The following is a 22731-nucleotide window of genomic DNA, read 5'->3' as shown; positions in this document are numbered from 1 at the left end:
ATGCTCTAGTAAATGACTAATCTGAGCACGTAGCAAGGAAAAATTAAAGCACTGGAGTAATACACCATGGTACAAAATTTTAGAATCTATTGGTGTCTTTTCAAAAACGCTAATTATTGCCCAAAAACATGTTATAAAATCAACAATCAAAACTCGCTAGAAAATAAAAAATCAATTTCATACAAAAATCTACCATTCGAAGCTGTAGAAAAAAATCCTTAGGCGACGTTAAGTGTTAGAAAAAGTACGACAAGTCTGTGAAAATCTCGACAAATCTGACTTCATCGACCGAAAGATATCGTTTTGTATAAATATTACTCATCGTCAATCATGTTCGCGCGCAAATTTCGCACGACAGGCGTCGGATAAAGCTCGTATCGAATGCACCCGGCATACCTTGAGCACTCTAACCACTTCCGGCGGGAACTGCATGAACGCGATGTTGGTGACCCGCCTGTAAATCCGATCGACGAAGATTCCTGCTCTGATGGCGTGCGCGACCGAGCGGAACTTTGGCTTCTCGTCTGCCTTCCGCCTCGTGGTCGCAAGCTGTCTGGTAAAGGTCGAAGCCAGCCATTCACGAACTTCCGGCGGCACCGCGTCCGGCTGTACCTCCGACAGTTCGTCGTCCTCGTCCGCTAGCCGCCTAAGGAAAATGTTTCTGATTAAGTGATACGCGGCGAGACCAGAGACGATCGCGAAACAACTTGGAATCACAGTGGACAACTCCTACCTTCCCTACAATTTCTTTTTCTTTTTTCTTTTTTAATCTTTTATAAGAGAACAGAGAGTAGGCTTACGCTCGAACATCCGCTAATAATCGCTTTTGTTAGTAATTCCTACCCTTTCTTAATTCGTTCTTTTGCCTTTTTTCTTAATTTATGCGTCATTTCTTAGATACCAATCTATTTCTGTGGTTTCAATATTTTGTTAAATATCTTTTTCTTTTTTCGTTTGGTGAATTTTTATCGTCTACCGTGTACCTTTCCCTTTTGCCTTTTCTGCTTCTTTATCGCATGTGCCTTTCGAGTGGCTTTAATAAGAAAGGGAAAATAAGAAGCACGTACGATTGGATTATTACAAAGGATACGACCATTCGCGGACTTTGTCAAGGAGCAAAGAAACAGCAAATGGTAGTCGTAGCTTACGCTTATCTCTGCCTCGGATCGTGACGGCAGGCTTGTACGACAGGGTGCGTGTGAAGCTGTGAATGACACAATTTTTCTTTTTTTTTTTTTTATTTCTTTTTTATTTTTTATTTTGCTACAGGGTGTTAGATATACACTGAACATCGTGGTTTGCAGTCTTTGTTCACGACGCAATGTTTTATCCCCTGGATACTTCTACCGGCTTTATCGTACATTTGCAAACTACTGTTAGAGACATTTTATGGTTTGTTTTTTTAGATTTTACGGCTTTTTGTTACTCTTTTTTTTCGTAACGTGCGTACGAACGAACTGAAAAGATATTAGTTTTTGCTGTCATAGTTTTGCTCGTGCTTGATATTGATCGAGGAAGATCGATGTGACAACGAATTATTCCGTGACGATAGACATTGGATTTTTAGCGAATATTCATTGAAGAATGTAAGCTAGGAGTATTGTTTCATGAACAAAGTGTTCTTTAGGTACAACTCGGAACTCTAATTTTGAAATTCGAGGTTATAATGAGATTTACATTGAAAGCAGATATAATACGGTTTCACGAACGACTTATTATTCTTACAGAGTCTGGATCAATGAATTTAGATTTTTATCTCGCTCTTGGATATTATGGTATTATTAAATGGCGTTATTATTAAAACGAAAGTGTGCTTAATTGTACCAAGGATTTGCCTCTAAGGTTGTAGATTTATTCCGTTCTATTTATTCTCTTCCAAAAGTGATCCAAATTATTTATACATAATTCTAGAGTTTGTTCTGAATAACACAGTAGAAACTGTTTGATTAATTAAGTAGAATAGAGAAAATGTGCAGCGAGGAAAAGACGGTAGTATGCGAAAGCGGTTCAAGCAAACACACTAGTGTTTCAAAGTGGCTAAAAAGATGAAACGTATAGCGATAAATTTTTAATGAAGTGGCGATGCGAATCCGTGTAAATTGAGCAATGTACGTTATTAATGAAACTGCTGCGTCTGAATATCGATGACGATGTGTTTCTGCATCGACTGCATTAGGAATCTAACCTTCGGAATCTTACTCGTTTTATTTAAAGCATAAGAAGTTTTCTTCAACGTCAAAAACAGCAAGGGAGCTATAGGAATTAGAAAGTTCTCGTAAGTTTTTATAAGTTACTGGTGCTATATACAGTGGGTCGTTAATGTCTTTAATACTTTTAAGAGGGAGCTCGGTAAAGTTAATAGGAACTGTGATGGAATCTTCTCCAAAGAATATAACACTGAACAGAGAGGAATTATGTTTGATAAAGGAATAAGAGTTCTGTCGCGTTTAATAACGGAAAAATTCCTTGATTAAAATTCAATTTCTATTAAATCGATGCAATATTTTAAAATATCAATTTGAAAACAATATTTTACGAATTTATATCCTAAATAATAGAATTTATTCCCCACCACAGTACGTTGCTTTTTGTTTCGTTCTTCTAAGGTTATCGTTGCAGTGGGTGCATATATCGACGAATTGACATTCTCATTAGCTAAATACGTCAATGTAATCAAATATGTACGTATATGGGTCTTTACGAGTGTATCATAGTCTTTATCAGAATACCAGTTCGTTCGAATAATGCTGGATCCATTGTAACGATACAATTCATTATAATCATAACTTGCACACACTTTTACGCCTAAATTGCGTTATTCGTTGTTAGATAATGCAATTGACAGATAATTAATTAATTAGATAATGCAACACGTGCAGGTCTAACGTTGCAATTAAAATTCGAAAAAACATCGCAAAGTTAGAGAGCTATGTTTTTTGAAAGAAATTTTTGTACTTCGAAAAGATCAAGCTCCGTAAAAAGTTTAAATTTATTAAGTACACTAGAAACACTCGTTCGATTTCTCGTTAGGTCCAAGTATCAACGATAAAAGGAAAATTGCGGGAAAATATATCGAACGCAAACTCGTTACTGCCTTGAAAGAAGAAAAACAATCTTCCAATTCAGTGTTTCATTTTTTAGAGTGCCGGTTCCCATTACTTTTGCATCGGATCGATACAAATATTTTTGTACTAAATAAATCCCGATGCTGTTGTCTAAGATCGAATAAAACTACGGAATTTCCTATTGCTGTGGTCATTAGAAAAATCCGACGAACGAAACGTCATATTGCACGGTATCGACGAATGAAAACGTTGGAAAAATAAAATATTGATTTATCGATACTGGTAACATTTATTATTTAACACAAAGGTTTCTTACGATAGTTCGAAATATTACGATTAAAAAATATTTACATTTGATCGGGCAGGGAAACAGTTTCTTTACCAGATACGATTAATTGGGACATTCATTCGTATTATAATTTAACATGAACAAGTGGTATTCGTGTAATTTGGTAAAAATGGTAATTTCTTGTGATATTAAAGCTTTTGGTGAGTGTATTTATATTACGTGGGCGATTGTGACTGAAACAAGACAAATAGTGATGGATGAGGATTCATGCAGAATATGGATCATGGCTGTGTTTTAATAGTTATTGAAAGGGCGACGGTGAAACTTTTATTTATTTTCTAACATCTAGTTTTTATACGTACTTGAAATGTAATTTTTTGGTGAATGCTAGACTAATTACTGTTATTAATATCGTCAAATCATTTTGATAGTTTTTTAAGGAAATTTCTGTGATATCTATACAGTATAAGTATATTTATACTACAATGATTTTTAAAACAAATCCGACATTAATCTTTAAATATTCTACTAATCGGGAATATGAAATATTCTGTAGTAAAAATAAAAACATTAATGGGAATTTTCTTTCAAATTCCAAAAAATCGCGAACTTGAGAAACGTAGGTATCGAGGAAGATATTAGAAAATAAATTGAACGGCGCTTAAACCGAGTTTTCGAACGAACTATTCAATTTATCCCGAGAATGGCGTCGTGTCACCCTTTCAAACGCGTTCTTACCGCGAGTTTTGAAGATTGCCGTGTCTCCGCGCTACGAGAAACGTAAAAGAAACGTGACGAAACGAAAAGACGTGTCTGACAGCGATGCACATCGTGAACGTGAATGAAATCTTAGCGATTTCTTGTATTCAAACATTTGAACGAACCTACGTCGTATACCCTGACGGCGAGTAGCGGTTGACTCCACACGCTCGGCGTCTCTATAATTCGAAACATGAAGAAAAAAACGTGTGTCACATTAAACGATACATCACATTCATCAGGCCGTATCTAAAGCACGGAACGTCCGCCTGCGTGCGTGTATATCGATACATGGAAGTAAAGTAAAGGAAGAAAGAAAATACGAAAGAAAGATAGGAGAGTAATGGAAATAGAAGACGAGAGAGAAAGAGACAGAGAGAGAGAGAGAGAAAAAAAATGACAAAAGTTTGTACAGTTCCATTCTATCTCAGCGACATCTCGTTCTTTTCTCTCATTTTTCTTTTTTTCCTCTTTTTATCTCTTACGGTTGAGAAGCGCTTACACAATGTCGCGTCTCGATGACAATTTCGTCATACAGTTTGTACAGGGGACGTTCGAGCATTCTATTAAAATAGCTCGTTTCAAATGACAAGTGATTTCTCAACGCACACCACCCTATATATGTATATATAGATACACGCATGCACGTTCTCATATAGATGGGCGCAGGAAACACATACATAGAGACAGAGGGAAGAACTCGATTGTACGTATATATTTTTTTTTTTTTTTTTTTTTTGAGATAGCGATGCATACAGCTGGTAAACAGGCAGATATCCAAGAAGTGAGCAGGTTACACCTAGAAAGATCTAAAAACAGGCTAGAGAAGAGGGAGAGACAGGCCAGGCAGGTAGAGAGAGTCGTCATGCTGTGTTTTGATGTGTTTGACGCTCGTGATAGACCGACTTTGATCATTCGCAATCCAATTATGTGTACCACGTAACTAGCGAATAGCTGTTCTTTTTGTGTCTCCGTTCTGAATTTTCCAGAAGCTATTTTATACGTTTCCTGGTTCTCGCGAATGTTTCGTTAATAAAAAAAAAGTTTGAACACGATGTCTGCAAATCGATGAAATCCTATTTAAAATGATGTACGAACGAGTGTTAATTTTGATATAGAATGAAACAAATTAAAAAAATTATCGCGTCTATCGTTACTTTTTGTCTGTAAATTATAGTTGTCGTACAACTGATCTCTTTTCGATATCGAAATTTAGCTGTTAGAGGTAATTTCTTGCGTGTGTGTTTATTCAAAAAATCTAAAACTAATATGTCATCAGTTTTAACTTCGCAGCATGATATAGTTTCGCTATATAGTCGCTAGACCTATTTAAACCTAAACTTATCACATATTAACATTCGTGCATTGCAGATGTGTGCAAATTGGTAAGGAACGATACGATAGTTCCGAAGATACTATAGACTTGACTAACGATCGACACACATTAATTCCTGTGCAAAATGTCTACACTACCTATTTAGTACAAAGCCAAAACTACATATATGTTGACTAGAAGAAAACGTAGTATGTATGTATGTATGTATGTATGTATATAGATCTGCGGTGCAACGCTGGGGGAGCGAAATCTCATTAGAAAATCTCACACTTTAGATTTAATTGTCGGCCGGTAAATTAAAAATATCTTAAACGCGATATTCACCATTGAAATCAGCTTTCATCGAATAAACTTTTTCCCGAGAAATAAATATAATTCTATATATTACGAGTTCCTATCTTTAAGTTCGAAAAAATAAACGAAGAATCATCGTTACGAGAACTCAAATACTACAATATAAAAATGTAGTGAAAAATTAGTTACAAAAAATTAGATAGTTATGAGAAATATATAAGAAACAATAATTATAAAAATTAATTATAAAGATATAATGGGAAATAATTAAAAAAAAATAGTTATAATACCACTCAAAAATAAAAAGGAGAAACTTGAAAAAACAAAGTCAACTTCACACCCATAAGGAAATCGTTTCTCAAGACCCTTCGACCGTAGAAAAACATCCCGTGTCAGCTTTCCGCTTTCAGCCCCCCCTTCGTCACCTTCATTTTTCACTATCAGAGACCGGTCGATCGAATCGGTCCGGAATTCGGTATGGTTCACGGGATAAGGTTCGATTCCCCTTAGACGCTAATGATCAGAGCAGACGACGCATGATCGTGATCCTTAATAACGAGCTCCATGAGATCGAGAAAAGATGTCAACACGTGAAGGGGAGAGAACGACAGAAACATGGCGGATGTCTGGGTTGATAGGTTCTTGAAGGATGTTTGATTTTCGAGGGGCGGGGAGTAAGGGCGGTGAACAAGTCGTGTGAGGTCGGAAATGTGAATATTTCGCAACCTTGCCCATACGGGGGTGCGAAGCTTCCGTTTCTGGGTTACCACCGCGTGGCCCTGTTGTCCATCCGAGTCCAAGCCGCTCCCCAGGGATGCAGATGACAGGCTCGCACCCCTACGCGATGACCGAGAGCACTCAACCCCTCCTGAATTCACCCTGCGGTACTGCTTGTTAGTGCATGTGTCAAGTAGGCAACAGAACAGTAGAATATTACACTTTTTCTTTATTTATAATCATTAGCATTATAACGCCGCCATACGGAGAGGATATAAGCCGACTAGCTTGGTTCGAATCGATGTCGCTATTCCCCTTGGGACACCTGTTCCTAAGAAATAATTATTACACGGTCGAGGGGTTAACAAGAATCAGGTCGTGCCGATATAGACTCTGGAAAGATCACGGTTAGGTGGATTATGTAGTTTCGAACTGTAGACTCGTGCAGACTCAAGGATTCTTCAAGCCTCTCGTCGGTCGTTGCTGCTGGAATATGTTAATCGTGATATACGCAAATATTCAGATTAAATGAGGAACGTCAGTTGAAATTGATATAGATCGGAGATTATCATGGCTGTATTTTAAATTGAGTATTTTTATATCGTAGTCGCCAGCTAGTATCGAGTTTATGGTAAGAATTTATGAATAATCTTAATAGAAAATTGGTCGCATTAAAAAATAGTTTGCACGTTGTATTATGGTTTTCTCGCCTTGTTGGATGTGTTGAAAAATTGTATAAATCGTTTAAAAGATATGCGGATGTTTCTCGACAGGAATGGGCTTTCACGGTAATGTGAGCCTCAAGTTGGACTGACTGCTTCGTCGGTGTGGATAACGCTGTTACTTTATCAATTTCGACATTTAAACGAAATGAGAAAAATGAGAAAAGAAAAGAATGAAAAAGAACGTCAGGAGTATGAAACATATTGACTTTTTATTTGACTAATATAAAGAAACAACTTCGATCTATAAATCATTGTAATGTAATAAATCAATGTAATGATAATGCGAAGTAAATATAAGTGTAAAAAGGACGATTTGCAATATTAAAGATATATAGAACTGCGTGAGAAATACGAGCACAAACAGCTCAAATAATGATACAATATTTATAAAAAGAATTGTTAAAAAAGTTGTGAAAAATGATGAATATTTTGTCGATGAATGTTCAGAAATTTTTACGATATATAGAAAGAAAAAAAAGAAAAAATTCAATTGCCTCCTGTGAGGATTGAACTCACGACCCCTGGTTTACGAGACCAGTGCTCTACCACTGAGCTAAAGAGGCATTTCTGTTATCCTTACTGCTCGAATTCGTAGTCACAATACAATTCTATATTTTTGTCAAAATTACAAATATGTAGTTATTCTTATCGTTTTAAATAATATATACAATATACAAATATAATACATTACACTTACGTATTCAAAGATATAATTTATTACTTTTCATATAATGTCGTGTTTTCAAGGGTCGTGAGTCATACAAAAAGGTCATATATCGTACAAAAACCTTATAAAGATATTATTAATTGTTAGACATTAATAATAGTAATTATAGCAATAATAACGAATAAATTACAAATTCGTCAATGATCGATTAATCGTGTTGCCTAGAAGTCAAATTATTAAATTTGATTAGATGAATATACTTAGGGGTAGATGTGCGCAATTTAATATGAAATTTCAAATTTTTTCATGGTACACACAACATATAAATATAAATCTTCGCGAAGAAGTCGTGGTCTGCATGTAGCTATAACGGAAACAACTAACACGATATTATTAAAGGTGAAATTTACAGAAGAGATTATCAATTAACATTCTGAACGAAACTTACTTGGTTTCATCGAGGAAGACAGCTTCGAGTACGCGTGCCGCGTAGTGTAAATTTCGTTGAAGTAATTCTGCAGATATTTCGCCATGTTGAAGCTGCCTCAGTAAGCATCTCAGTCTGTAACAGAAATTAATTATTTTACGTGTTATAAATATTTGAAAATCACTGTTACTATTAATAAATTTATATTATAGAAGATGAGATTTCAAACGATTATATCAATCTTCTTTTTCTCCTGATGGTCTAATTCTATTCAAAATATAATATTTTGTCGCAGTAAGATATTGTATTTAACGCATACTATAACGTATCGAGTAACTTATTCAATAAAAAGGACGGAAATAATAGAAATACAAGTAACACGTCATAATTCATTATATTTTGAATTCAATTCGACGCAATATAAAAATCAATGTTGTGATTTCATAAATTTGTAGCTATGTTTTCAAAATATATAATCATTTTCTAGACAAAAGCTTGAAAAAGTTTGAAAAAAGTTGCGTTATTTAATATTTTGCACGAGTGGGAACAAGCTTTGAAATTCGTACTTTTGTATCATCGAAACAATGCGTAGTTATATTAACCGCGTACCATAATATTTCAGAAGAATACTGCATTCAAATGGAAAAGGGAAATTGAATTCATTTCTATTTTACATCGAAACGTACCTCGTGTATTCTAGTAATTGCGTTCTTGAAATAACGAAATAATAAAATAACGCAAAATGTTGAAATAATCTTAAAAAGGAACTATTTTTATTTCTCTTTAGTTTCCAACTTAATTCTTCTAAATTAAATCCATCAATTTCCAGGACGCGATTTTTGTATGTTTTTTAAGTACTCAGTTAAATATTATTTTACCTCTCAATTTAATTGTTATTCTACCTCTAACAGCCTTTTAAATTTTATTTCGTTTCCCATATGTATTTTCATATTTATGAACGTATGCAATTATGCAAATTGACACGAAATAACGGGACAGAAATATATGAGATACGCTTCGAAAAGGATGGAAGAACACCGGTATAGAGGAAAATAGTATCGCAGAAGCCATACCTGAGAGCAGCTTTGTCGCAAGCATCGGGGGTGTCAACGGCAGGAAGCGAGTCCGTCGTTAGATCGACATTATCAAGGATCTCATCAAGGTCCACGGACTGGCTTGACGAAAGAGTGTCAGGACTGTGCGGTGGCGGAGAACTTTCGAAACTTCCGCCGATACTCTTACTCTTACCAGAACTTCGACGTACTATCGTTAATGTGCCTTGTTCTGGAACATAAAAGACACAAAAAATATATTAAATAATTACACGATACTGCGTTCATCCCAGAAAGGAAAAAATTCTACATTCGAAACGCTTCATCATCGCTGAAGGAAGATGACTTTCCTTTCTGGATCTAACACGAGCTCTGATAATGTGATTACAAAAATTTCGTTGGAACTTGGCCGAACGACGACTTTTAAATATATTTTACCGCAATTTCCTACGTATATAGAAATAGTTATATCGAAATTAATTACGTAATTCATTTATCATAATCCAATGAGACTAATTGTAAGCTGTATTTCAAATGAAAAATCTATCTATTATCTATACACTTGATCGAATAAAATTTACAACTCTAACATATGTGATAAAATTTATCAAATGTGTAGATTTTATATAAAAATGTTGATTCAATTTAAAGCATCGGAAATTTCTATGTACGTCTCAAGATTTATTGAAATTTATTGCAAATGTTCGTTATTTAATCACCATAATGTTACTAACCTTATAAAGTAATCCTATAAAGGTCGTAATATACTATACAACAATCGTGTTATAGAGTCACTTACTCGATAGCTGGCCATTCCGACCAGGCGAGGAAGGGTTGTGCGATCGAGACGACGTTGTACCAGTGCAGCTTGTAGTTGCATTAACGTTTGGAGATGCACCGGGTGAGGACACTGCAATATCGTCTCTCGTGACTCTTCGATCCGGTGGAGATGCAACTGGAATTCAATGAACAAACATAAATTACTACTAATGCAATATTAATGTAACATATATCTATTAATGTAAATTTTCATCGATTTGTCGTCAATTTATAACGGTACGTTTATTTCGGTTTGGTCTTCGTTTTGTTGCCTATTGATTATGTATGTAGTATTATTTCAAATGGTAACAAGAGGGAGATGTTATTAATTTTATATAATTCAGGAATAACATACATATATACAGTAACCTCGATGATTTAAAGACGGGGGAAATTAATACTTTTAAAATTGAAATTTCTCTTTATGATTATCGTAATATCCTTTTTCGTAGATACTATTTTGTATTTCATCATTGAACAATGAAGGATTGCTTCAAGATGTTCTATCGATATATTTACTTTTTTTTCTCTTCTATAGGAGTTCATATATTATGCGCTAATTATTAGAATAATTAGAAAATTTCTTGCTCATGATATTCCGATATTTTGCATATTTGATAATACAATCTTCTTATCTTAAAGCAGTTATCGTACGTACGGAAAAAGGGATAAAGTAAAGCAGCACTTTAGATATCAAGCCACCGAGAAAAGAATCTGAAGTGAATGAAAGCGACTATTTACGACATTTTATTGTCGGTGCGTGTATCAAGAGGAAAATGTTCTAGCAAGTCAGTGAAGATTATAATTAATGAGAAATCCGTGAGGAATGAACGATGATTAAGTAGAAGTAAGGATAATTCGGAATCCCTTCGAAAGCGACAAAGCGTCAGGATAATCACTCTAATTGATTGATCAAACAGACGTGAAAACAACAGGTCCGCATAGCGGAATTCGGTGGAAGAGCTATCGATTCGTGCTGGATGTCTGTGGATAACAAATTAGGCCTGCAGCAGTCCAATCAATTGTGCTCGGCTTACAATGCTATCACATTGCATCTGATGGTAGTTATGGGAGAATTAGGTAGAAATATGATAGAAATTAGGGAAACTTGAGGTTTTATTATTTTCTTTGTGCATTTTTTTCTTCGTTTAATTTAGAATATTTATAACTTTAAATATTTCAACGTATTTAAACATGGAAAAATGCTAGATAGGAAATTTTAAGAATGGTACAATGCTTTAAATCAATATAACATTTTAAAGCAATCTTTTATCGTATTATTCCCTTTTTATTACGCTTTATGTTATATTAGGTTTTTTAAATCTAGAAAACATTCTGCTATTCTTTTCATTATCGTATCTTGCAATATTTTTTAATTATTACAATTGCTAGTGACATTTCTCTTGTTATCTTTGATATAGAAATTATCTGAAGTGTTAAGTATCTAACATGTTATATCATGTAATTTCCTCTTATACAATGATGATAAATCAGCGTCCGTTTCACAAATAATATAACTTTTCCTTTTGTGCAACCGTGCAATGGAAAACAGAGGAAATTTATTGCGCTAAAAGAAATTGATCACATCATTATAACTGGATTATTTTTAGAGCTGCAGAAAGGTTACCGTATCGCAAAATAGACTGTTACGCTGTTACTTTGTGCTATCAATGAAATGAAATTCTAGCGTCATTTCTAGTGGTGTATTACCTGTACCTAATTAACAGTTTTACTTTTCCAGGTTCCCGTGTGGTTACTTTTATCGCGTCGAATACCTAATCAACCTAAGTATTACTATTTCGGAGCGAGCAACTCGCAATTATCTTTGTAATAACGTTTACTTCGTTTCTAATTAATCACACTCATTCTCGCGAACTCATTTTACTTTCAACTAACCCGTTCCTGTTTCTTTAATAAAATTTTTTTAATAAATTTTGGAAGATGCCAAAACTCTTAAAAGAAAGTAACGAGAAATGCTCCGACGTATCGCAGCGTCTTAGGTTTGTTTTATACGGAGAAGAGCAAAAAGGAATGCTCAAAAAGTTAAAAAAGTTCCAATGATTATGGTTCTGGTCTAAAGTTATTTCAAATGAACATACCATTGATATTAGGTGAAAGTTTTAAGCAGAATATTAATAGTAGAAGTAGGAATGTTTGGAAATTGGGACTTTTCGATAATTAAGTTTCTTTTTCTTTCTGTTTCAAGTGCTTTATGTTAATACTTCGCAAGAAATTGACAGAAGGATTGTTGATTCTTTTCGATAAATTATACTGATACCAACATTGATTCAACGAGTGCATGAATTTTAATGCCTATTCAAAGTTCAGTATAATCTTCATCGATCTAATTTTTGTGCGATGGTCGACGAATAACGCGCCCATTTCAATTTACATCTCATGTAAGTCGACAAATTGAGTTGAATCGAAGCTCTTTTCGATATTTCGATGAAATTTTCTATACAAACCAGTATCCGTTTATTAATTCAGCTCTATCGAAACTGAATGCCTAAATAGACAAGTTGAGGTAACTTGTTCTTAATGAGATTTTGAAACCAGCTGACGCGTATTCTACGAAGCTAAGATTTATAGAATTAAAACGAACATTTTATACGCTATATGTGTATACGATGTAATTCAATTCATCTTCCTTTATTAGACTATTAATAAAGTGGTTAAAAATAAACTGAAGGATTCTGCAATTTTTAGAATACTCTTCGTTCGTTATGTTTTATTATTTTGATTCATAAGTTATTCTGAATTTAACATTTCCTTTGAAAGTTATTCTTTCAGTCTCTTCTAAAATCAATTCTGAATTTAAACCAGCGGACATCGATAACCCGTAACCTGATATCCTTTGATCCTATAGAATCTGAAAAATATTTATTCGATGATAAGAAACATTTTCGAAGATTTTCCACGTGAATTTCTATATGTTATTTTCACTTTCGTAAATATTTCAGCCTTATCTCGGCACTTACAATAAAAAATATGTATCAAGTTACGTACAATTATAGTATGGAGAAAGCAAGCAGTAGTTTAGAAAGATGCTAGATGCTGCCAATAATGTAAGCATTTAAACATCTAGTTCTTTTAAAGATTTACTTTTGGGCAATTAAACGTCGCATTTTTATCGATGCCCTGTTTCTTCCAGGGTTTCGTAAATTTTCATTGGCGCTTAAATAACCGTAATAAATACATTTAATTGTTTCCACGGTGACGATCAAGACAAACTGCTTTTAAATCTAAACATATGACTGGAAAGACGCAGTAGGTCGCTCTCAACTTAAGCATCCAATAAATTGTACCAACTGGAAATCGACAAGATTGAGTCGCCAGCATGGCTCGCTTGAATTTCGTGATTCATGGTTGACGATAGTGACCCGATCAAGTTGCGCTCCAATGAATCGTGGATCCATGCAAATTTCTGTCCGTTACGGCACGTGTAATGAAAATACAATTATGTGGTTCTATAGTACTTATTATGCATCCTCGGTTACAGTTATCACGAATCAATGCACGTTCTCAATACTGACTGTGTTAGTATCGCTGATTGAAATCGCGTAATTGCGTCCAAACAGACGACATTTGTTTAGTGCTTATCGGAATTTGTTACAAATAAAATGATTTCCTTTATTCGAATTTTTTTAAATACAAATTATTAAAAATTGAAATAATTTGCAAATTTTTGGACAGTGATTTAGGGTTGTGAAGAAAGGGCAAAATATATACAAATTTTTCGAATCTACATAAGGCGCATAAATTTTTTATTAAAATATTCGACTATGTAATGAAGTTCAAAATTTAAATAATAATACATAATTTCGCTCATTTAGTTTCAGTGTTATTATAGAATCTAATTTATGTAACTTCGTCCGTTACATCTTCATAAAATAAAGTTATTTTACGGTTACTTGTTTATATCACATTTATCACTCTGCTGTAAATAATTAAGAAAAAGAAGAGACAAAATGTGAACGTGAACTTATACTAGTTGGAGTTTAATGTAAGGATTTCTAGACAAGTAAGATGGATTCCAGACATTCTGTCTGCTGGATGTTGACTCTTGAGACGGCCACTTCACTTCTACTTTAAAACTAACCTTGCGCTTCTCTGCAGTCGTTTTTTGCGCATAAAAGCACGAAGTAATCGGCTGTATCTATTGGCCAACCCTCTACCTCATGAAATTGCAATTTTTGACCGGTGTTTACTTTCTTTATTCGATCGAGGAAATTTTGCATAAAATTCAAAATTTTTCACAGATATATTATAATAAATTTTCGACACTTTTAATTTCTGTTGTAATATATGTACGTACAAAGTCTTAAATAATAATTATATTGTCAACGGCATAGCACGCGTAAAAGATACGCTTTTACATTTTATGAACGTTAAACAAAAACGAGTATTTCTTTCTAATCTTTTTTTACAGTCGAGGAAATTGAATTTTCAAAGGTGCAGCTTCAGAGGGGTCTTGTCAAAAGGTGCGGTTTAAAAAAGTGCATTGGCACGTAGTGAATCTGGTTTAAAGCTCGACGCGTCACGTAGAACCAGTTAATAACGTGTGCGTCGAAAACATTTTAGTCCTTGTATTATGCTAAACAATTTGCGATTTTGACGTGTTACATTAATTAACCAGATATTACTATTTCAGCGGACAATATAAGTGAAAATGCGTTTCTTGCTGAAGTGTATACATATCTACATATATTACGTAGAATTGAGAAAAGTGCCATTTATATCGAAACATAAAAGATATAACTTAGAAAACACGAAGTTGGCACCCCGCTGGGGTTAGCCACCCACATGCTGTATTTATTTTTATTTTATTTTTTTATTACCAATGAGATATAACACTTTACCAAATGTCCTTCAGGACAAATTGTAAAAACCAAAATAAGATATAAAAAAAAAAATTTATATCGAAACAAACAATTTTTACTTGAGTATAATTACATATTTGACTAATAAATTTTGTGAAACGAAAATGTATGAAAATTCTCATGTTTTATTTTTAAATAGCTAATAGTCCTGTGATTTCACGGACTACTTTCTACAAGTTTAAGGTCAAGACAGTTTAGTCTCCAAATACAATATTATTCAAATAATATTATTTAAGATTAAGTAACAATTCATTTCATAAATGCAACAAAACTTTTATCCGAATAAAAGTATATTTTGATAATACCAAATCTTTGTTCGCTTCATTAGTTGGAAATACAGTGTAAAAAATTTGTATCTAATGGGATGCTACGGTGCAACTAGAACGTAATACATTATACTTTACCTTTTGAAGAGAATTTAGCAATCATGCGAACGGATTTGTCCGACACAGATAAAATTATCCATTGTATTATAAGGTGCTGGTGATCGTTGAAAACGAAATACGATTGAAGAGTGGAAGTAAATAAGACTACAAATGACGAACCTAAATTTTATAGAAAACAATGTTTTTGTTCACCAAAATGTTATTTATTGACGAACTATTACAGAACTTATTCATTACCTGTACTATATTACTTTATATAGCTTTACGATATTTTTATTTTAATATTTCAAAGACCTGTTGACAATAAAAAATTATACAAAACGATAAAAGGAATTATATATTTTAAGCAAGAATGTAAGTCCATTGTTTAATTTCCTTGAAAAGTCTGTAAGTGTCTGTATTTTCTTACCTGATGGAATAATCGAAAAGGATAATTTATCTACGAACATGTTCTAGCACAAGGGAGGTTGTTCCCTGGCACATAGCACTCGTAATTTAATTTAGTAAACTAATCGTTTAACTAATATACGTCCTATATCATATGCGGAACACTAAATTATATAATTTAGTATAAGTCACTGTGATAACACTCCTCTTCATATTTACTGATATTGATCTTCATATAAACTATCTTTTCGAGGAAAAAAATTCTATTTTAATTTTTTCAAAAATAGCTATTACAGCCCCTTTTACTTCCATCGTTCAATTTTAGTTTCAGGAGGAAGACTGTGAAATTGTATCCCCATCTGTTTGTCCACCGATTTAATGGATCGTCGTCAGTTGCGTTTATGTCTCTTGAGAGTGCTGAATGTCTCGTAAAACCGAAAAGTTTTTAAGGCTTGCGATGCATGCACCGATATTTTACACATGGGATTTTCATCGTTCGATAAAGGAAGCTTTATCGAATTTTGCTTGCTTGGCAGGTAAATACAACATTGCCTGTGTAGTTGAAAATTAATTATTATTTCCAACAGCGCAGCGTTTCCAACGACATACTTTTCACGTTTTAGTTCGTGTATTTTATTTATCGTATCTCATATCTTGTGCTTCGTATTTGGTATTACACTACGGGTGAAATATGACAAACAGGAGATATGTAAAAATAAATAGAGATATAAATGTGTACTATATTTCAATGCCCTTATTCAGTTGTCATATCAGGCAAGCAATTGAACCGATACAGGTAAATATAAAAAGAAATTTAATATTAATAATATCAGAGGTCAATAATATGAGATGATATAAATTATTTCCTCTTATTATTACATAATAGAATTGCCAAGTGTGTTACAATATTGTTATTGGATAATAAAGATTATATTATCCCTATGATCTTTAAAAAGATATATTAAATACTGAAAGCAAATGGAAGATTGAAATTATTTTTATTCAATTAAAAGTAATAGAAGTCTTTTAAAAATAAGTAGACGTAAATACATAGTAATTTTGACATTGATTGCAAACGTCGATTACAGAGGGAACCATATAAACACAATTGATTTTAAACGTAGAGCTTGTCAAATTCATCTACATATTAATTTAATGCTGCTGTATAATATTTTCCTTTAATGCAATTTTATGCAAATTTCATTTTATTTATTGCCAGTACGAATAGAAACTGACAGCATAATTTTGTTAACTGAATTAGAATTGAGTTTATAACTCAATAACATTAAATAACATTATGCATTGTTCCACACTGAATAGAATTCAAGAATATCAACTGTACCAACAAAATTTAGCGACCGATATTAGCGACCTTAATGTTTCGACCAGGTAGTTCCATTATGATGATTTCCAATCGTGATCCGGTTTCCGACGACTAATGAAACGGGACCGATAAAAATTTTAATGAGAAACTTCATACATATATATACACAAGTAATACTAACAATACATATAACGATGAGAAAATTGAAACACATAAATTCCAGTTTGATCATCTCCAGTTTGAAGTTTATGTTTGATTCATGCTTTAAGTTTGAAATATTTTTTACTGTATTAGAAGAATTATAAAAGATATTGAATCGAACAAATAAGACAATTAATATAAGAAAATTAATATAAGACAATTTTTTTATAGATTAGGTATTTACGATATCAACGAGTGTTGATAGGTATTAAAGAAACACGAGAAAAAGAAATAAGAAGAAATTAATTTGGAAGAGATATAACGCAAAATATATTAAAATAACAAACGTAAAAGGTAAAGCCCTATGTTATTTGCAGAGCACATGGACGATATATGCGTGACTTTTAGGTCACAGAGCATTATAGGGGTTAATAAAACAGCTGTTGGTTGTATTTTAATGTGAATCACTGTTACACAATAAAAGATAATTTACAAGTAATATGTTAGGCTTTATTACCTAGTGTTCGCATATCCTTAGACAAACCGTGCTTCATAGACACGGCGAATGAGATTAACTAATTACACCTGTTCTATGTAACTTTCAACCGACCTCAATAACGTCGTATTTCTGCTACAATCACATGGAAACTAAGTCTGGGCAATTTTGATAGAAAGCTGCTTAAAGTAGAACTGGTAGGTCGTATTAATATGAATACACCATGTAATGAATTGAAATAAATTTGTAATTAATAGGAGAGATAATCGTCGTGAACTTTCCTTTAGAAATATTTCGTTTCGCTAATTTTTTCTTACATTTCTTAAGAGTTAATCATAACAGCGAGTTGAAATAAGTTTTTGATCGATAAAAAATCATCGATCAAAATTTTTCTTTCGCAAACATTTCCCGTTACTAATTTTCCTCTTACATCGCTTAGGATGTAATTACGGACAATAAAATCCATATTTTAATAAAAAAAATGACTGCAAACATCACAATTTCTGTTTTTCTAACTACTATACTAAAAGAATACGTTAACCTTCTGATCAAAACGACAGTTCGCTGAAAGTTTAATTTCTAAAGCAAACCATTTCAAATAGCTGAAACATTGATCTTGTAATCAAAATGCAAATTTGATTATTCATCGATGAACGAATGTTGGCGCCATAACCGTGTGGGACTGTGTATCCATAGAAGATACATCGGTAATGTGCTGAAAGGATTACTATTAATCCCCTGTAATAATAATCATAATCGTCACTAAAGTTAAATAGCAATCACTTTGCCAAATAATATCGAGTAATGTATCCATCAATTATTAATCTGAAATCAGGACGAATAATAAGATCAAGCTACCAATGATACTATAATGTACGATCAGCGTGAAACATAATAAATGTTTCAGTCGCAGTTCTGAAAATATTTCAAAATTTGAATAATACATGTACGTATATCGGTGCAGATTCTAAGCGTATTATATATTATACGATATAGTTAAATATATTGTTTTCTTTTACTGCCTGATATTTTTCGAGTCGAACGTTCGGAAAATCGGAATTCTGTTATAATAAAACTCGAAATACTACGTTCCTAGATTTATTTCAGGCGGATTTCTCATCTTGAAGTAACCACGTCCTATGTCCTTTAACTCTAAGTAATAAATTCTGAGATCACAGGCTCCTTGGATTAATTATGGCGAGTTTCACGACACGATAAAGTCGAAGGTTCTACAGCCTCATACATGCTGTTGTCCAAAGCAGGTTTTATAGCTTCAAGGTAACTTGTTAATTTCTTTACCATGGGTTCTTGTGTGATCTTAGTTTAATGTAGATTCCAAGACTACCAAGCTTCTAAGTCATAGATTTCAAACTTCCATGGATAGGGATGGTTACTGATGCGTCTGACGACTTCTGAGTTATATAAAGCGGTTTCCGCATCTCTGTAGATAGTGAGCTTGCGGTTCCACGATCTCGGGTTGTCCAAGACATTGCTAGGTCATTGTGGTGGTCTGTGGCGTATCTTACCGCTTCGGGTGATACGCGAATGCTTGGCTTTACCACGGAGCAGACCGAGCATTGTCCCGCAATCTCGGCGCCTGACGATCAAAGATTTAAGCAACGGAGTCGAAGATAGGTTATTTTCTCTCATTCCTGTTTCGTAAACCTTCTGTCGTAAATCCTGAAGTTTATGAAACTAGGAAACTCGTGGGATTTAAAAAATTTCTTAAATATATCAGCTCTCTGAGTTTTCCATGTTCAAAACTTTTAGATTTAAGTATAGACGTTAAAAAATATTGATCGATCTCCGTCAACTTCAAAATTAGAAAATCAATTTTCTTTAAGAAGCCGGAAGTTTTCAAATCGTTCAATGCCTACCTTTTTAGTTGAAAAATATGGCCAACGATCTTCAACAGACGAACTAAAATTAAACAAGCTAAATTAAGACCTAACTGAAACACGATTATGGTTACGCGTGATTCAACAATGCCAATTAAAAATTATCGGCGTTGACACACATGATACAAATTGCTCTATAGTTTTGTACATACACTGACATAAATACGATATTGTTAAAATATCATCGAATAGGGTGATTCTCTTTCTCTTTCTTTAATATAACTTCAAAAGTTATATTAAAGTACACCTTTTTTTAAATCACTAAAAAACATAAAATTCAAAAAACCAACGAGATTGTATTCGATATATTTCTCAATTCTAACTTTCAATTCTTTTTCCAGCTATTTATTTTCCCAGAATATAAGTCATTATTAGCGGGGCAGACTTAAAATTCGATTATTTGTCGTTCGCGTTGAGTCATGACTCCTTACTAACGAGTAATTATTATTGTGACGTCTTTTGGGTGCCGCAGATGACACGTCTAGTCTAATTAATTCTCCATTCGTAGAATTCGATTAAACAGACTCACAGCCAAGGTAAATAAGCTATGAATAGCCCGGTGGATACTCCTTTTGTCGTTGGTGTAAAGGATTGATGTATCGCGCAGGTTCGTAACATCTATTAAGACTTTGTTCCTCTGTTATCATGCTGAATTGATCTCGGTAATGATACCGACGTTCCATTTCCAATTATCAACTTGTAATTTTCGTTTTGTTCAGGAGAGTGTTGGCAATTAATAATATGGGCACGATATAAGTATCACTTTACCCAAGTTCCATTCTTTTTCTTCATTTTTCTAATTATACAATTTACGAAAATATGAACTTGCAAAATTGTCCGCAGTCCATTTATGAGATTAAATAATGATGAAATTAAACAATATATAGCTTCGTAACGCAGAAAAAAAGAGGAGGAATCACAAAGATAAAAAAAATGAAACTAAACTGCGTTTCGTACGACTAGTACGCTTATCTGTAAAACATCTGAGCACACTAAACGCTGAACAATAAAGGTCAGGTCAGAGAAGGTATTTGTATGAGCGAGATAGTTAAGCGGGGACTTTTGAGGGTATTGCTTTTGTGTGGATGTCTCTGGTGGCCGCGTATAAGGACACACAGCTACACAGTTATACAAAATGTACCTACACAATCAGTACGTATAATCCAATTGTTGCTTGCAAATGTTTGTACCAAACTGCATGTCGTTCGACTATGTACGTTTATTTATGTAGGGAATTAGGTATATATTCTATATATCTAGTTTATGTAGAACTAGACATTCTATCTACGTGTATAATAGTTTTGCTACATATGTGCATACATAGATATATAACACTTATTAGAATTGTTATCTTGAAAATCTCGTTAAGTTCGTGCGATTTAATCGCGATAGAAAATATTTATATAGTATTACACGGATTTGATTGCCATGATCTCTGTTTCTTTTCTAAATGTATCAGATTACACATTTATATGGAGATTAACATGCTCTTCAATGTTTTATCAGTTCATGCTAAGATATTATCCAATGTAACTTTAATATGATCGCGAGTATTCTTTAACCGACCTTGTAAACGTACTAAAAAATTTCGAATAACGTGCTATAAAAACATAAATAATATATGAACAATTATGTTACACAAGTAAGTAAGGTATTCTGTACAAGCAGATAAGCTAAAAAGTAATAATTAATTTACCGTAAATTTCATATATGCTTATTCTTCAGAATTACATTTTGTGGTTTAGATAACAGACAAATTGTTGGAAAGTAACGTTTAACTTATCGTTGAAAGTACCTCTAATACGGTCAGTTAGATATGTTAAATAGTAAAGAAGGACATAATAAACACGAATACAACGTAAGATTGCTTGTCCATGTACAGTGCAAAATTTAGTAAGCGAAGAACGATGTGTTATTCCTTTATTTCTGAAGTACTTTGTACAACACAAAAGCATTACTGTTATGAAATGGAAAATTGAACTTCGACAAGAGAAAAGTGAAACAATTATACAATATAATTACGTTGACGATAAGTATGAACATTACGAGACATTGTCTATAATCCAAATAGTGAGATTAACACAATTGATATAAAAGATATCCAAGTGTTAGCTACGTAATTAACTGTATCATTAAAACGTTATATATCCAATTCGTTGTTTCATAATTGTATCGACCCACGCAAAGAATGAAAATAAAGTTTATTATCTTCAGAAGATATTATTTCGTTACGAAATATGACTCTTGCGTCTTTGTAATACGAAAAATTTAATGTACAATACGTATCTCTCGCGGATACGAATGTCCCCTTTGCGATTTTATTTTCTTTTAGAAATAATACTATGTATATGTTAAGTTTAAATGAATTAAACGAATATGAATTTAATGAATTAATAAGTTCGTTATCGATACAAAAATACTTAACGCAATTTCTGAACAACGTTGTCGAGATGTACTCTTCTTTTTGACAATTGGCTATCTTTCAGATATTATCTCTAATTAATAGGGAAAACAACTTGTGTAAGTGAGGTACTCTTAATTTCATTAATTACTAAAATGATCGATATCATTATGATAAACGAACAATAATATTTTTCTAAGATACTGTATTTACAAAATTAATTCCCACCTGTATGAATTTTCCTTTCCTCTCTACGTCGTCGACAGAACGAAATTTTAAAGACATAACTCACAAAATTGAAAAAAAATAAAACTCTAATTTGAATAGAATTAACATATCGATTCCTTGGTGAGTTCTACAGCGAATTAGGTTTTCAGATTTTATGATTTCTCGAGTCTAAATTTATGACTTGACATGCGGTGCTAATATAATAAATAATCGGGATTCTCTTAAATCCTGAATTGTCTTATTAGAAATACGGAACGTGCGTGTGCTGCTAACGCATCGCATACATCGATGGGTTCTAATGTATTTCGCGATGCTATTAATAATCCTCATCTTAATATCGTTCCAATTTATGTTGACGAAATTCTCGGATCGCATAGACCATCGCGTATCATAAATGCTAATTGACTGATTTACAATTTTATCGTACGATAATAATATTT

The 22731-nt window shown here is 33.2% G+C and overlaps 1 protein-coding gene and 1 non-coding gene across 3 annotated transcripts in view; both read right to left on the bottom strand.

Moving 5' to 3' along the window:
- The window catches only part of LOC132910276 (dual specificity calcium/calmodulin-dependent 3',5'-cyclic nucleotide phosphodiesterase 1-like), a 99662-nt gene that overhangs the window by 12362 nt on the left and 64569 nt on the right, over window positions 1–22731 (bottom strand). The window contains exons 2-7 of one of the 2 annotated variants that reach the window (XM_060965838.1): window positions 10131–10286; window positions 9353–9563; window positions 8301–8414; window positions 6470–6622; window positions 4239–4292; window positions 397–646 (exon numbers count right to left, since the gene is read on the bottom strand). In XM_060965838.1, the coding sequence (XP_060821821.1) occupies window positions 397–646; window positions 4239–4292; window positions 6470–6622; window positions 8301–8414; window positions 9353–9563; window positions 10131–10286 (938 nt within the window). The remainder of the gene's footprint in view (window positions 1–396; window positions 647–4238; window positions 4293–6469; window positions 6623–8300; window positions 8415–9352; window positions 9564–10130; window positions 10287–22731) is intronic. The other variant, XM_060965847.1, reaches the window with a different exon arrangement.
- Window positions 7677–7748, bottom strand: Trnat-cgu (transfer RNA threonine (anticodon CGU)). The gene has a single exon. It is a non-coding gene; the product is annotated as a tRNA-Thr (tRNA).

This window comes from Bombus pascuorum, chromosome 1 (assembly GCF_905332965.1).
Source record: "Bombus pascuorum chromosome 1, iyBomPasc1.1, whole genome shotgun sequence".
Classification (NCBI taxonomy): Eukaryota; Metazoa; Arthropoda; class Insecta; order Hymenoptera; family Apidae; genus Bombus; species Bombus pascuorum.
This window is presented reverse-complemented; position numbering and strand designations above follow the sequence as displayed.